Source organism: Fundulus heteroclitus, chromosome 6 (genome assembly GCF_011125445.2).
Source record: "Fundulus heteroclitus isolate FHET01 chromosome 6, MU-UCD_Fhet_4.1, whole genome shotgun sequence".
Classification (NCBI taxonomy): Eukaryota; Metazoa; Chordata; class Actinopteri; order Cyprinodontiformes; family Fundulidae; genus Fundulus; species Fundulus heteroclitus.
The window spans coordinates 25,313,823-25,327,151 of record NC_046366.1 but is presented as its reverse complement, the minus strand read 5'-3'; the positions used below and the strand labels follow the sequence as shown (position 1 = coordinate 25,327,151).

Sequence of the window (13,329 nt, the reverse complement as noted above, 5' to 3'; positions counted from 1 at the left end):
GACCACTGGAGATAGACAGCTGACAGACAATTTCTGATAATGGACACCTCTAAGGGCATTATCCCACTTATAGTATGGTTACTTAGAAAATAAATCAATATTAAATCAATTGTCAATACTTTAATGTTTGTTGTTTTTTCGCCGTTTTTAACAAGAAGTGCCTGAGATAACTATTTAATATCCCACCAATTCCCAATGGTTCTACGACTGTGAAACTCCACTGATTTTTTTACTTATACAGGACAGGTATATATGACGTATTCTGTTCTTTTTCTGGTCCGCTTCTCTTCCTGGCTTCCGTGTTTGCAGGCTGCTGCTCTTTTGCCAAAATAAAATACCAAATGTTGCGCTTCTGTTTTGGGAACTCTCATATGATTGGCTCAGGAACCAGGAAGTAAACATCAGGCTACACACTGCATCCGAGTAGTTCCATACGGAAGCATATTGCTAATTTTGAAAGGAGAAAAACGTGACTAAGACGTGTTGATGGAGAGGACCTGATTGTTTAAAGGGAATGTTACTTCCACCCCAGGTCACAAATGAGAATGATTCTGGTTGACTTTACAGTAATATCTTACTTATAGCTCCTTTAACTGATACCCTGCAGCCAATCAGCAATCGAGGTACTCACCCAGACTATAATATAATATAATATAATATAATATAATATAATATAATTTAATATAATATAATATAATATAATATAATATAATATAATATAAGATAATATGATATAATATAATATAATCAAGGATCTAGAGAAGTAGATTTTGCAAGTCAATTACTTTGTAGATTCTATGGGACTCCTGACTTGTATCTGTGATTTCTTTAGAGCTGCTTTGACCCATTGACAATATTGGGTATCGTTCATCTGTTAAATGTAGTTGGGAAGCCCCATATGGCCCTGAAAGGCAAGAGTATAGCCCAGTTTCATGGTTTAAAAGGGTCTGGTACGTTTCTGGCTGAATAGTTAACCACTCTTATTAGAAAAATCAGGGGCTGCTCATTTCAATTGATTAGTTTGCAGCCACAGACCAGGCTTTGTTATGTAGTCCATGAGTTCATGGCTTGGGGGAGTTTTTTTATATATGCATATGCATGAAGGAGTCATGGAGGGCTCAGTACTCGTCGTCTGTCAGATGGAATATCAGTGAGTGACTTTGCCCGGGCCAAATAGGGCATCAGCGTGGAAAGCTGTACTATTAATAGACAAAGAAACCTTCCTCCTGTTCTGAAGTCCAGCACCGCCCTGTCCTGCTTTCTGCCGCTGCGCTGATTTAAAAGAAGCACTGAGCCTCAGCACAGGTTTGGCACAAGACCTCCTGAGCAGGACATGTAACCCACAAAATATAGCCAGTAAGTATCAACGTTGAATTGAGCCTTTATTGTGTGTATGACCTGAAAGTAAACAAATCACAACAAATGTTGCACAAATGATAGTTGTCTTTTTTTTATTTTATATACTGTAAATTGACAATGCTTGGAAATAAAGCAAAAGCTTTCTGATTGTTGTGATGGTACAGGAGCAGCAACAATAAATAATCCTTTTACACTTTGAATATATCAATCTAGGTATCCAAGGCTGCTCACAACTTTGCTTCTTGTGAGAAATAAAGAAGACGATGGTCTTAAAAGGGTTTTTTACCACAAGAAACTCCCCCCCGTTCATGGAATATACCTCTTGTGTTTCTCTGAGGCCTCTTTCTGCCATTCTGAGGAGTATAATGATAAATCCAGAGGGTTTACCACTGATCATGGGGAGACTAAGCAGGTGAGAAGCTGGAAAAATGCTTGGAAAAATATAATAAAAATGAATAAACTCTGCTGCTACCTTTGTATTCAAGCCAACAACGGCAAAAAAGGGACATGTGTTTTAAAGTAAATGCCTAATTAAAGTGTAATGTTACTGAATTATTAATGGTTTGACATGTCGTTTAGTGTGACATGTCTAAGTTATGTCTGCCTAACCTTAGCTAGTATGTGCCCGCTCAGCTCTCCTCATGTTTCAGCCACTAGCCACATGCTGCTCCGTCCATCTTCACGTTTTTCATTCATTTCGACATGTGACTGATTAGCGTTGCAGGCTTTAATCTGTGATTTATTGAGCTCGTCTCAGTTGGACTTTCATGGTTACTGCCACCGACGTGAATGGTCGGCTTTGTGTTGAGGATATGCCTTGACCTTAATTTCTTTTATGAGAGCGGAGCAACAATAAAACTGCAATAAGTTGCCGGAAACAGTTTGGTGTGCTGGTTAGTGTAACACCATTTACAGCTTTTACTTTACAGTATTTGATTTAAAGCCTGTCTTTTTTCAGCCTTATACAAATAATAATAATAATTTGGCGACAACCTATGTTGGTGTTTAATGTGTTTTTTAATACATTGTGGGTTTTTTTGTTTGGAAACTGGCCATTTATGAAGTGCTGTTATACTAAATCAAGTTTGGATGCTAACATCTGTAAATGCCCGGTGATGTACACGTTTGTCAAGCCACTCGCAAGTGTTGTTTTCAAGGTATTTTCTTTTGGATTATAGACCAAAATTGCACAGATATGGGAAATAATTATGAGAATTATAAGAACATTTGTTTATGTGTAGCTTCATGCTTTTTCTTTTGATTCCCTGACAAAAAAAAGCCCCCTCGAAATATGCAACTGGCATTGCTTCTATTGCTGTTTATTTGTTACTATATCAAAGGTATTCATTCAATTTAAACTTTAAAATATTGTATTTTTGGGGGGAGTTTATGTGAACAACCAACACAAATGACCAAATAAATGGGTGATGAAATTAAATGACACATTGTTGTCTACATTTTTTGTACAAAAAAACAACAACATCAACTATTTAGCATCTAGAGGCTGAATATAGTTCAAATAGTTCAAGCACAGTCAGATCTGAAGTGGAGTGTCTGCTGTCATTTTTAGGCCTACCAAAAAAGTTAAATTAGATTCAGGTCTGGACTTTGACTGGGCCGTTCTAACGCATTAACATAATTTGATCTAAATGGAGCTTGGGCTGTGTGTTTAGGGTCATTGTCTTGCTGGAACGTGAGTCTCTAACAGGTTTTCCTTCCAGGATTGTCCTGTATCAATCTTTCCATCACCTCTGATCAGCCAGCCTTTCCCTGGTGAAGAAAAGCCTCCCCACAGTATGATGCTGCCACATTGGAGATTATGTCCTTCATGGTCTTGTGCAGGGTTAGATTTCTGTTACATAAAATTTTCTTATACAGGCCAAAAAGTTTAATTCAGGGCTCACTTGGCCAGAGCACCTTCCACATGTTTGATGCCTCTTCTGCACAGCTTTGGTCCGAGTGCTAACAGACTCTCTTTCAACACTAACTTTTACTGAATAATAAAATTGTTTTGCCAACAGATTTTCCCACCTGAGCTTAGTGTCACTTTTAAAAGATGTTAATGACTATACTACTCTTTTGGGGGTTCTCGGGGGGTCTTTGTTTGGCAAATTCATGCAAACTGCACAATTTATTTACATCGCTTTGTGACTGGACTGCTGCTTCCCCTTTTTTTTAACATCTGATTATTATCTGAATATGCTGTATTATCTATTAATAATTGCTCATTATGTTTCCCATGCTAAGTCTTTCTCTGTTGCTGCACAGCTTAATGTTAAATTTAGCTTTTGTCATGTCTTGTTTTTGCATTTCTGGGGTAGGGGTGTAAATCAGCAGTTAAATAGATTTGTTTGGATGACGATGCGATATTTGCAGGTATCACAAAGTCTATAGCAATATCATCTGCTCATCTAACCCCATTATTTACATTAACAAAAAAACAAGCAAATAGGATTTGACAATTTTATTTCTATGTAGGGCATTTAAATCAAAAAGAAAACCCTTCTTATTTTAAAATACTGATATTTATAAATCACCTAATAATTTTAGTGTCATTACTTGTGAATTACAAAATAAAGGTGCATCTCAAGAATAACGATGTGGACCGATATTTTCGTTTTGTGTCGATGTAATTGGATCATTTAATAGATATATCGATGTGCATCGTTGTATTGTTACGCCCCTATTCTGAAGAGATTCTCTGGGAATACTAATTTTTTATTTGTAAAGATTTTTGATTCTTGACTCCTCCAAAGTCACCATGGGGCCTCTTGGCTGCTTCTTTGATCGAAGATCTCTTTGCCGGGCCGTTTTACGCAGACGTTCATTTCTTGGTAGGTCTGCATTTGTCCCATACTCTTTCTATTTTCAGAAGATAAAACGGTCCTTTCTTTCCTGTTCAAAGCTTAGGAACGAGTTTTCTAGCCTAACCCTGCTTCAAGCTTCTCCACAACTTTCTCCCTGACCTGTCTGTTGTGTTTCTTGGTCACTATGATGTCTTTTGTTCTCAAACGACCTCTGAGGCCTTCAAAGACAGCTGAATTTATACTGAGAATAAATTACATACAGGTGGACTATATTTATTAGTTAAAAGGCAGCTGGTTAAAATGTATTTCAATCATGAGTATCAGAGGAAAGAAGGCAGATTAGGAATTAATTTAATACATTTCCATTTTGAAAACCATGTATCATTTTCCTTTCACTTCACAGTACACACATTTGGACCATTTTAACTTTCCATGTCAGCAATAAACTGCACTCCATGGTTTTAGCATTTTTTATTACTGGATGGTTTTGCTGTACTTTTCTTTTCAAAATAGTTATTTTGAGTTAATAGTTAATAGTTAGTTAATAGTTTACTGGAATAAAACTAAACTGTACGGGTTGATTACTGGGGTGTAATAAAGATTTGTGTTGTAGGGTTTACCCCTCAGTTCTTTATTTAACCAAATAACACATATATCCCCCTGATAATTTCTGTGTCGTGTGCACATGATTTAAGGGTAAACTCCCACTCCCCGCAGAGCTCTGTGGAGCATGTGATATGTGTCCTTATCTCCTGTGTCACTGCCCCTCCGTCCTTTTTTGGACTCCCTGGCTGTACGTCCGGAGGTTTCCACGATTTCTCACGTTACATGTGGGAGGGTCAGCTTTGCCAGTTGGTGTGTTGCAGTCAGTAATTGGCTTTATGTTTGTTACATATATTCCCCCGACACCTCAGGCCCTTAGCCTAAATTTACTCCTGCTGGGCAGCTACTCTGCTGGCATTCGAAGACCCCAACAGATGCATCATGAGACCCTGACCTTCCCCCTGACACACCCTCAGTGGTCCGGGGGCTGACTTGAGCATGCCTTATCCACACGAATATACAGACTGAGGCCAAGCTTTTCATCAAATGTAGATGTAAAAACGTATCTTTGGGCTATAATAACTGTAAGGATTGTATTAATCATGGTTAGTTGCTTTATTTCTGGTTATTTTATGATTTACTTGGTTTTGATATCAGAAAATCAATAAATTACAGATCCACCACTTTGTGTTTTGTTTCCTTGTACTCACTTGTTCCTCATATTCTGATGAAAGTAGGCAGCAAAAATCATATAAAAAGACTGTGAAGCAACTTTAGCTGTGTTTGGGCGGCGATTGGGACATAAAGTTATTTATTGTTACAGGATGCAGGGAAATGTGGGCTAAGCTTTAAGCCCAACACCTGGTGGTCTGGGCGTTGGCTTCACCGAGACGTTCACTGTTTGTTCTGTTTCTGATCCAACCCTGGCTGGATGTAAGGGAAATAATATTTTACACATGGGTTTGTAGATATATAATATATTACCTTTAGAGGGCTCATAATAACCTCCAGAAATACACAGTATCCTAAGGTAAAATGTTGTGTAAAGACAACATATCCATCCATCCATTTTCTTAAATATTAGACCAAATTTATTTTTGATCATTTAGCACATGTAATTTGCTGTAGGGGCAAAAGTAAATTAATGAAAACAGAAGAGACATCTTACAACATATAAGATCAGATCAGATCAGATAAGATAAGATAAGATAAGATAAGACTGTTGTCAGCATTATAATAAAATTGGGTTGGGTTCCACATAGTGAAATCAAATGAAAAAGACAAAAATAATGATAATGTAAATAAAAATAAGCCCTAGTTTAAGCAACAATAAAGTAAGAATAAGAATGAAGCAGTTTAAGATGAATGGAAGTGGCTGCATGTGTGTTTTATAGAGAATTGTAAACAAGATGTAGGCGAGAAAATGAACTGTAGAAAAAGTTATGAACAGCAACAAATGAGGCTGAACAGGCCTGTGGATGAATAAATAATGAATAAATTTGGCACAGATTATAATAAAAGTTAAAATGGTTTGGTATAACAGGAGTGGAGTTCTGTTCAGAAGTTTACATACACCTAACCTGACTCTCGCCAGATGGATTTTGCTCTGCAGAGCTCCACACATCCATCTGGGATCGCTCCATTGGAGATGTTTTTCAGAAGGAGGGGCTGATCAAAACTCCTTGCATATGATTGGATAGACCACTTGTCTATCATCTTTACTGACGTGCTACTTCAACCTCGCACATCGAAACCAACCTGTGACGCCGACGAGAGCGACGCAGGGAAAACCAAAACATAACAGCTGCCATCTTGGATATAGCGCGATGTCGGTAAATGACGATGTCGTCTGTGTATGGAAATTCTGCGAATAAAATGCTACATTACGCACATGGACAACACCGATGTTACTGCTTGCTTTCTCGCTGCTTGCCGCCATTGTTGTCTGAATTCAAACAGTTGCTTCTCTGATACGTTACATCTACGTAAATCCCACCCGGTGATCCTGATCGGCTCATCCATTTTCTGTGGTATTGAAATACCTCCCAATGGCAGCGATACCAGACAGATGTGTGGAGCTCGGCCAAACTACATCCATCTGGTGAGAGTCAGGTTAACATACACCTACCTTGGGCCTGATTGGCAGCTTAAATTGTGCTTTTAATCATTTATTTGGAAAAAAATTACAGTTTTCCAGAGTGAAAAAGGTTAAACATCTGTAAAAGTAAGAATTGAGTCTAAAATATTGATTGTATTTATTTATTTGTTTTCTATCTTAAACAGCTATGCGTACCTCCTCTCTAATAGTTGGTTTCATGTCCTTGAGGAAGTTAATCTTCGACCACATTGTTGCTTCCGAACATGAATTTAGTTGCAAACGTGTTGCTCTTTTTGGAAGAATTGATAGTTTTCAGGTAAATCAGATGGTTTCCTGTAACAGAGCCTGCTATTAAGCAAGGTCAGAACCTTTTCAGTGGGGTTGAGGTTGAGGCTGTTTCAGAAGCTTGATGCCAGACAGTTTATCTTTAGCTGTACACTTTGTGATGCTGACTGGTCAAACATGAGCAGTTCTGTTTTTCTTTTTGACCGCTGTTTGTGCTGCAGTCAGTTGGTGTTTCATAACGGTGTGGCTTTAAATTAGGGGTATGCTCCAATTTAATATAGCATTTTGGACGACAGCATTACCCCTGAGCATTTCTCCATCCTGAAACCACTTCTGGTGTTTCTTTGGACTCATTGTTCAAATAAATCACCAAACTGTATCCAACTTTCAATCATCTGACACAATCGGATGAAAGAAAATTGTTCAGGAAACACCCAGGAGCAAAATGGCTCCAGCTTGGCATGAATTGGAGGATGCCCTAACACCAGTGCTAATGCACAGAGTGAAGTCATTTTTACATCAGCATCGACTAGAAGGGTGGTGATGAAGAAACTCCCAGCTTCAAACCTTTAAGCATGACCACAATTTGCAGCTGCCAGCATGAACGAGTGAAAAATTTAACAATTTGGGCCACATGACAATAAGTGAATTTAGAAGCGTTAGAGTGAGTCTTTCAATCCTACTACCAGCTGTTTTGCATGCTGGTGGCAGCATCATGCTATTGGTCTGTTTAGCTACCACTGGTACTGGTGCTTGGCAACGATGTAGACAGAGGACTGCTATTAAAAACACATTACACTGGTTTTGGATAATGCAGCGTAGCCTCTAGCCTCTGTAACGGCCCAACACTGGTGAAGATTTTTGATCCATGCCAAAAAGGTCGTCTCTGTGTGCAAGAGCAATCAGTTCATTCTGACGTGAAGAGTGGCCAAATATCCAACTAGAATCATATAAGATGGTTACTGGTGGCTTCAAACTGTGTGCTATTTCTCTGCAGCTTTGCACAGGAACATTTGCACACATAGATGGGATATAGATGTAGATGTGCGAGGCTGTAGGCATAAACTGTCACTCAATGGACTCAATTCTTATTTTTAAAGCCCAAAAACGGAAACTTCCTGAGCATTTCTTGAATTATAGCTTAGCTAATCTCTTACAGTCAGTAAATGAGTGGCGGTGAGAGGAATTGCTTACTATCTGAGCTTCTCAGACACATTGCTGGCAATCAACTATTTTTCTAACTAATGTATTCATGCCTTGTTTTCATTCATGGAGTCTTTCTTAGATTTCCACTTGGAAAGACCTAACGACTTGACACATTCCTATTTAATATATCTTATATGTGAAATGAGAGGCAAGAGAAAGTTATTCTTTTTCTTTTTTAATAATTTCGTCATGTTCCCTGATTTCTTTCATCTTCTGCCATCTGAAAGAGCAAACAAACCCCAAAAAACTAAAGCTCTGATGACTCACAGGATTTCATCCGTCATCTTCAATAAACACAAGTGCTTTGGCGCTAAATTGCCAAGTCGACAGTTTATGGGAACTGCATGGGTGCGTGTGTGTAGGTGTTTGATGAGGTCCGAGAGGAAGGAAACAGGAAACATGAGGCACATTTAGTTTTTCTTTTAGTTGTTTCTAGTGACAGCTTCATAATTTCACAACAGTTACAGGTGTTAGACACTGGGTAGTCCAGAGGTGACTCGTCTTTTAGAAAAAAAAAGTTACACAGGAGTATACAAAACAGTTATTCTGCTGTTCGTTCATAATAAGTTACACTGATGTCTATTTACAAATCAGACTAGGAGCACGGAACTGGTGTTACACATTTACTCAAAATGATATTTACAAGTCTATACACAGCCCGGTGTTGGCCCGTCCTGCTGGAAAAACAAAGAAGAGGAGCTAAATTACTCACAAGGATAATTAGCCAGCACTGACTAGTCTAAAATACACAATCATAAACATCTTGTTTACCTATAAGTTATTCAGGAGGGAGTTTTGGATGCTTTCATACACTGCATTGTAGATATCTTCCTTTGTTGTTGTCCCATCAAGGTATTCTGTCAACAAAAAATACAAATCAGAGTCAAAAGTTCTCTGAATGCTTCTCCTTTGTTTTTGTTTTCTGGGATCTTGACTTTGCAAACCTATTCTGCTGCAGTTGTAATCCATCTCCTTCCTGTGCTTCAGGTACATGGGCCAGACATGGCCGTCAAACAGGCCGGGGGGGTCCGGGACCGTGTATCTTCTTGTACTGCAAAGGCCGGTTCAGTCCAGAGTTACTGTATTAAGATGATCTAATATGTCCTGCAATCTGGGAAGATTACTTGAAGAGTTCCTTACCTTCTCCTGCGTTTGCATTCCTCATAAGGGATGGAAATGTAAAAACACTTGTCATAGACATCGATGAGAGGCCTGTGAAGGGAAACCGGCGCTTAGATCCGGGAGAGATTTGAAGGTCATGAGGTCAGTGTTAAAAAAAAAGGTGTAAACTTACTTATAGTTGTAGATGAGGAACCCCTCTACGATAAGAATATGGATCCCTTTCTGCTCTGGGTCGGATTCCTGGGTTTCAGGTGACAGACTGACTCCGTGTGAAAGGGCAAACTTGACGGGGTTCTCCTGCCAGCCTTTCACAGTGTTGACCATCGCTTCCATGTCCAGAGCGCTGATCACTGATGAAGAACAAGGAGAAAAAAAAGAGCAGAAAGAAAGTTTCACCACACGTGCATCAGACATTTCTCACCAATTAATATCAGTTATTGTATGATGTAGCGTTCACAGTATATATATTTATATATATATGTGGTAGTCTGATTGGTTACCACACTGTAGAAATGTGCAGGAAAAGAAAAAGTACATTACTGCAGGGTTTTCCTACGTGAAATCCACTCTTACCATCCCACTGTCTAAAGCCGTCCTCCCCGACTTGTATTTGATCGGGTTTCTGAAATAACAGTCACCAACAAAACATTGCTGCAACCCAGTAACCAATGGGAGCTGATCCCTCCTGGACAGGAAAAGTCAGGGACTCGTCTCCACCAAAAGTGAACACGCGGAGACGTTTTTGGTTTCTTTTCTTCTTTTTTTTTTTTTTTGGATGATTGATAAATTTTATTTTTAAACAATCCTACCAATATTTCAGGTGGAGTAGATCTCTTTCGTTGTAACTTGTTTACTTTTTTCTCTTTTCTATCATTTTTGCATGCAGGTCAAAGTAAATGCTGATGACGCCTCTATTTACTTTGGCAAAAAAGAAAAAAGCGCATTTATTTCGGTTTGGTAGCGAGTCTCAATGAGCTTTCAAGAGAAAATAATGTGCATTTCTTGTGAAACAGACATTTCAGTGGTTTTCAATTGCACTGTTTTCCAAAAAAAGGAACACAAAGGCAAAGGAGAAACCCAAAAAATTGTGTTTGGCGAGGTTTCTTTTGAACAGGAGGAACTGAGTCGCTGCTTAGGTTTCTGCAAAGAAGTCTGACTTTTAGTGGGGACGCTCAGCCCTTTCATTGGCTGTCCAGGAGACAATCAGCCAGATGATTACAAGGCTGCTGCGATGATAGGACATCTGCAGGTCAGACCAGCCATTTCTTATTTTTCTTTTTGCAGAAAAAGTCTTCAAGCGCAAATAAAACTTAAGAAATAATCTAATATATATGTATACAAAACATTTACTGCATTTTTTTTTTCAATTTAAAACATTGCAACTCCAATACAAAGAACAACAGACAGATCTTACCTTGAAAAAGTCATCCTGATGCACCACACAACAGTTAGGTAATGTCTTTAGTAGTCTATTTGTCAAAGTGGTCTTCCCACCGTTGGTCACTCTGAATTTAATGCCACACAAAAGTGGATTACATCCTGATTTCTTGCAAATTATCATTTAAAAGGTAGCTTGGTATCTATTTGAACTACAACTCACCCTCCGATGCCGACGATTAACTTCATGTCTGACTTCTTCTGTGTTATTGGTCACCTCAGGAATTCAGTAAGTAAAAGCAGGGAACCCCGCCAAAGCAAACACTCTCACAAAGGCTTTAGGTAAAACCTCCCTTTCTCTGTCCTCCACCACAGATGTCCCCCCCTTTTACTACTTCATTGATAGACAATCTCCTCGTCGCGCATATAAAGGATGTGGCTGCCGCGTCACAACCCGTCAGTCCAATCAGAGCCGCTTCTCAGCGGCCAATAATCGGCCTCGTCAGAGCCGGATGCACCAAGCCTTTACTGAGAACTTCACCGGCTGCGCAGTTATGTGAAAGCTGATCCTAAAATTTGCACCTGCTCTCAGGGGTCAGGGAGGGGAGGCCGAACACATCCAGGAAAAGTACAGAAGCTGACTTGTGGCTGAGTTGTGAAATACAATTAAACCTTAACACAGTCACAAGGGGGCCTCCGAAGAGAATGTGTTGAAAACTGGGAAAAGGACAAGTTTGAGTCTGCAAGATTTCCAATTTCTTAGATGGAAGGTCAACTTTATTTAACCAAAAAGTGCCTTGATCCAAGAAAGATCATCATATGTAGTGAATGGTACAGTCAAAATAATTCAACAATGCATTCTGAAATCTCTGGACCGATGCGAAAGCATTGCTGTACCCAGTCGACTTGGAGTGAATGCAAACCAGGAGCTCTATATTTAGTCTGGCTTCTGCATCACGCATACTTCTGATGCAATCGGAGTATGTGGCAGCCCGCCATGTGAGCAAAATGTCGCAGGTCTCTGCTAAAGCCGTGATAAAACTTCTGTCTGAAGGTTAGTGCCTGCCGCTTATCGGCTCCGGCCGTTACACGCCTCCGGATATGAGCGCGGCCTCGTGTTTATTTTGCCCAATGCTACGAACCAACGTAACTGTTTGTCTTTATCTAGTAGAGCGATGAAGTTGTAAAGGAGGTGAACTTTGAGTTCCAGGTATAAGCTGACGTGGTGTCATGTTTCATTGCCAGGACTAATTCAGTGGAAAACGTTTGCCGGCCATGCGGGGCTAAACACTGATGTTTGTTAACACAATATTGTTACAAAGGAGAGGAAACCCAGAGAACTGAGACTGTTCAAATCTGCGTAGTTCTGCCGTAAAATATCTCCTTTTATCAAATGCTGGAAACTACAGAAGTACAATAATTTGGGTTATTTTGCCATTCCAGTTCACTAATGTAGACCAGTCTAGTGCAAGGTTTTAAACCCATAAAATGGGTTTTAAATTAATAACTTTGAACGGCACCAAAAAGTGAATTGAAAATAAATAACACATGTAGTGGATTTAAAAAGAATTTGGTTAAAAATATACTTTTTAGTGTTTGTTTAAGTCGTTTAAACTGTCTAAATAACAAATAATAAAGACAGCAACCTTTTAAGTTTTATCCATAAAGTATTAGAGTTTGATAAGAATATTCGTAATGAAGATTCAGCTGTGGTCAGAAATGCGCATGCTCATAATTTGAATGAACATCTTATTAATTTATGGCTTACATTGATACATTTGAACCACAGGCTTCAGAGGTGGATTAAAACAGAAATTGAAATACCTTTATTGTTCCACAATGGGGAAATTTGGGGGAGTGACGGTAGCAAAAACACATAGAGAGAATACGCCAGAGTTACACACGTAATATCAATAAGCAAATTGAAAGTTAAGTTCTAAAGCAGAAGAAAATTAAGTTATCTGAAAAGGGGAGAAAAAAGAAAATATTGCCCAATCATCGCTTGGTAATATGGCGTATTCAGGTGAAAATGCACTCATTATGTAAAGAAATGCAATATGCAAGTTAAAAAGAGGAAAAACAGCAGCTAATTTGCAGAACGATGTGAGCAAACTTCAGAAAAGTTGTAGTTTCTGAAAATAGACATTAGCATCTGGTAGACAGTGTAAATGTTGAATGTATGAATGTATATATATATATATATATATATATATATACATATAGTCACATACTATTGCGGATAGCAATGCGTACATATGCAGAATCACTTCCATAGTGCGAGGCCCAGTTGACACCTTTTAAAGCACGGCACAGGACAGGCAGCTGATACAAAAGAACTCCTGGATCATAATTACATCGCTCAATAACTCACCTGTCAGATAAGTTCAAGGCTGAATAAATGGCGATAAATATATAAATATATAAACTATTATCTACTTGGTTTAAATGTGTTCCAGCTGAGCTCTGAAGGTGAACATTCATGACACAGGCAATTCCACTTCTTTCTTTCTTTCATTTTATTTTGTTTTTTTG

General features: G+C 38.8%; 1 protein-coding gene and 1 long non-coding RNA gene across 5 annotated transcripts; one reads left to right on the top strand and one right to left on the bottom strand.

The window, feature by feature from the left end:
• The first annotated feature begins 1,241 nt into the window (after nucleotides 1–1,241).
• LOC118563470 lies at nucleotides 1,242–5,392 on the top strand. Its single transcript, XR_004931237.1, has 2 exons — nucleotides 1,242–1,356; nucleotides 1,573–5,392. It is a non-coding gene; the product is annotated as an uncharacterized LOC118563470 (long non-coding RNA).
• Nucleotides 5,393–8,460: 3,068 nt separating this feature from the next.
• Nucleotides 8,461–11,181, bottom strand: LOC105931023 (nicotinamide riboside kinase 2). 4 transcript variants are annotated; one of them, XM_021319977.2, is made up of 8 exons: nucleotides 11,021–11,181; nucleotides 10,835–10,925; nucleotides 9,961–10,042; nucleotides 9,593–9,770; nucleotides 9,439–9,510; nucleotides 9,243–9,349; nucleotides 9,070–9,155; nucleotides 8,461–8,975 (listed from the first exon to the last, which is right to left on the bottom strand). In XM_021319977.2, the coding sequence occupies exons 1-7, from the start codon at nucleotides 11,044–11,046 to the stop codon at nucleotides 9,070–9,072; spliced, it is 642 nt and encodes a 213-aa protein (XP_021175652.2). In that variant the 5' UTR covers nucleotides 11,047–11,181; the 3' UTR covers nucleotides 8,461–8,975. The 4 variants fall into 4 exon arrangements, with proteins under 4 accessions (XP_021175652.2, XP_021175653.2, XP_012724959.2 ...); XM_021319978.2 differs by having other exon boundaries at nucleotides 8,461–8,972; XM_012869505.3 differs by having other exon boundaries at nucleotides 9,994–10,042.
• Nucleotides 11,182–13,329: the final 2,148 nt, after the last annotated feature.

What these genes read in the sequence shown, in the direction of transcription:
- LOC105931023 (XM_021319977.2), bottom strand. Translation starts at nt 11,046, where the DNA reads ATGAAGTTAATCGTCGGCATCGGAGG. An exon ending in ATCAGGATGACTTTTTCAAG is followed by an intron (nt 10,043 to 10,834) that starts GTAAGATCTGTC and finishes CTGTTATTTCAG; the next exon opens with AAACCCGATCAAATACAAGT. An exon ending in TTCCTCATCTACAACTATAA is followed by an intron (nt 9,511 to 9,592) that starts GTAAGTTTACAC and finishes TTCCCTTCACAG; the next exon opens with GCCTCTCATCGATGTCTATG.